The sequence below is a fragment of the Chlorella variabilis genome (assembly GCF_000147415.1).
Source record: "Chlorella variabilis unplaced genomic scaffold CHLNCscaffold_12, whole genome shotgun sequence".
In the NCBI taxonomy this organism is placed as follows: Eukaryota; Viridiplantae; Chlorophyta; class Trebouxiophyceae; order Chlorellales; family Chlorellaceae; genus Chlorella; species Chlorella variabilis.
This window is the reverse complement of record NW_005435076.1, coordinates 361876-363468: the sequence shown is the minus strand read 5'-3', so window position 1 is coordinate 363468 and position 1593 is coordinate 361876. Positions and strand designations below refer to the sequence as shown.

General features: G+C 76.0%; 1 protein-coding gene across 1 annotated transcript in view; it reads right to left on the bottom strand.

The window, feature by feature from the left end:
• CHLNCDRAFT_134734 (hypothetical protein) overlaps positions 1–1593 on the bottom strand; it is a gene marked incomplete at both ends in the record, with an annotated part of 5546 nt that overhangs the window by 1565 nt on the left and 2388 nt on the right. Inside the window, 2 exons of the mRNA XM_005846823.1 lie at positions 207–809; positions 1057–1462. Of these exons, the coding sequence (XP_005846885.1) occupies positions 207–809; positions 1057–1462 (1009 nt within the window). The remainder of the gene's footprint in view (positions 1–206; positions 810–1056; positions 1463–1593) is intronic.

Below are 1593 nucleotides of genomic sequence, written 5' to 3'. Positions count from 1 at the left end.
GTAGTTGTGGTGATTGTGGTTGTGGTGGTGGTGGTGAGGAGGAGGAGGGGAGGCAGGGTAGGGGAGGGTGAGGAGCAGGGTCGGCGGGGGGCACAAGGGAGAGCAGGGGGGGAGCCGGCGAGGCACAGCAGCGACGAGTGGGCCAGTGGGCCCCCGCCTGCCCTCCCACCGCCCCCGCACCCACCTGGCGGCCCGAACAGCAGCACCCCGGTGGCGGCCTGCAGTCCCATGGCCTCAAACACCTCCGGGTGTGCGATGGGCTGGGTGATGGCAAAGGCCAGCTCCTCCCGCACGTCGCCCAGCGAACCCACATCGTCCCACGTCACGTCCGGGGTGGTGGCAAAGCCCTCGCGCCGCACCGACGGCTGCACCTTGGGCACCGCCTCCTCAAAGTCGGCCATGGTGATGGCGAGGCCTGCCAGCTCAGCAGCGCTCAGCGCGCCGCCGCCCAGGCGGCGCGCGGGGCCCGCGCCGCCGCCCCGCCGCTGCTCCGCACCCGCCGCCGCGGGCTGCCGCACGTCCTGCAGAGGGGCGCCCCCCTGCTGCTGCTGCCGCTGGGGCTGCAGGGGGGCGGCGTCGGCGGCCCCGGGGCTGGCCGGCGCGGCGCCCGCCTCTGCCTCTGCCTCTGCCTCTGCCTCTGCCGCCTCCACCGCCGCCGCCGCCTCCAGCTGCTGGAAGATGCGCTTGACCGCCAGCGCCGCGCTTTCCTTCATCAGCGCCGCCAGGTCAGCGCCCACAAAGCCGGGCGTGCGCTTGGCCACGGCGCGGAAGTCAAAGTCGCCAGACAGGCGCAGGCGGCGCGCCAGCACCTGCGCGCGGCGGGCGGCACGGGCGGGGGCGGCGGCGGGGGGCGTGGGGCGGGGTGGCACCAGCGCCTGCAGCATCGCGTGCCAGTGCCAGCCACGCCAGCCTAGCCCAGCCCAGCCCATGCAAGCAACCCTCCCTCCGGTTCCCTTGGCCCACACGCCACACGCAGCCCGCCGCAGCTGCGACACCACACGCAGAGGCGCCGGCGCCGGCGCCCAGCGCAGGAGCGAGGGCCCCCACCCCCTTCACCTGCAGTATCTGGAGGCGCGCCTGCTCCGAGGGGATGCCCATGGCGATCTCGCGGTCAAAGCGCCCCGCACGCCGCAGCGCGGGATCCAGCGCGTCGGGCCGGTTGGTGGCCCCCACCACCACCACGTGCTTGCCCTCCAGCAGCCGCGCCGCCGCCTCGCCCTCGGCGCCCGCCCCCGGCCGCTGCCCCGGCTGCCCCGGCTGCCCCTGGCCGTCGTCGGCGCCCTGCTGCTGCGCGTCGTGTGACGACTGTGCGTACAGGCTGGACAGGTCGTCCATGCAGGTGAGCATCTGTGCCACGATGCGGCGCTCCATCTCGCGCTGCGCCGTCTCCCGCTTGGGAGCAATGGCGTCGATCTCGTCTGCGGCGGCGCGGGGCGGGGCGGCGGCGGGGATGTGGCCAAGGCTGGCGGCCAGGCAGGGGAGGGGAGGGGAGCGCAGGCGGGGCAGGGCAGGGGAGAAGGCGGGGCGGGGACCAGCCCGCAAGCTGCCCCTGTGGCGCCAGCCGCGCGCAGCCGCCCACCCCGCCCCTCCCAG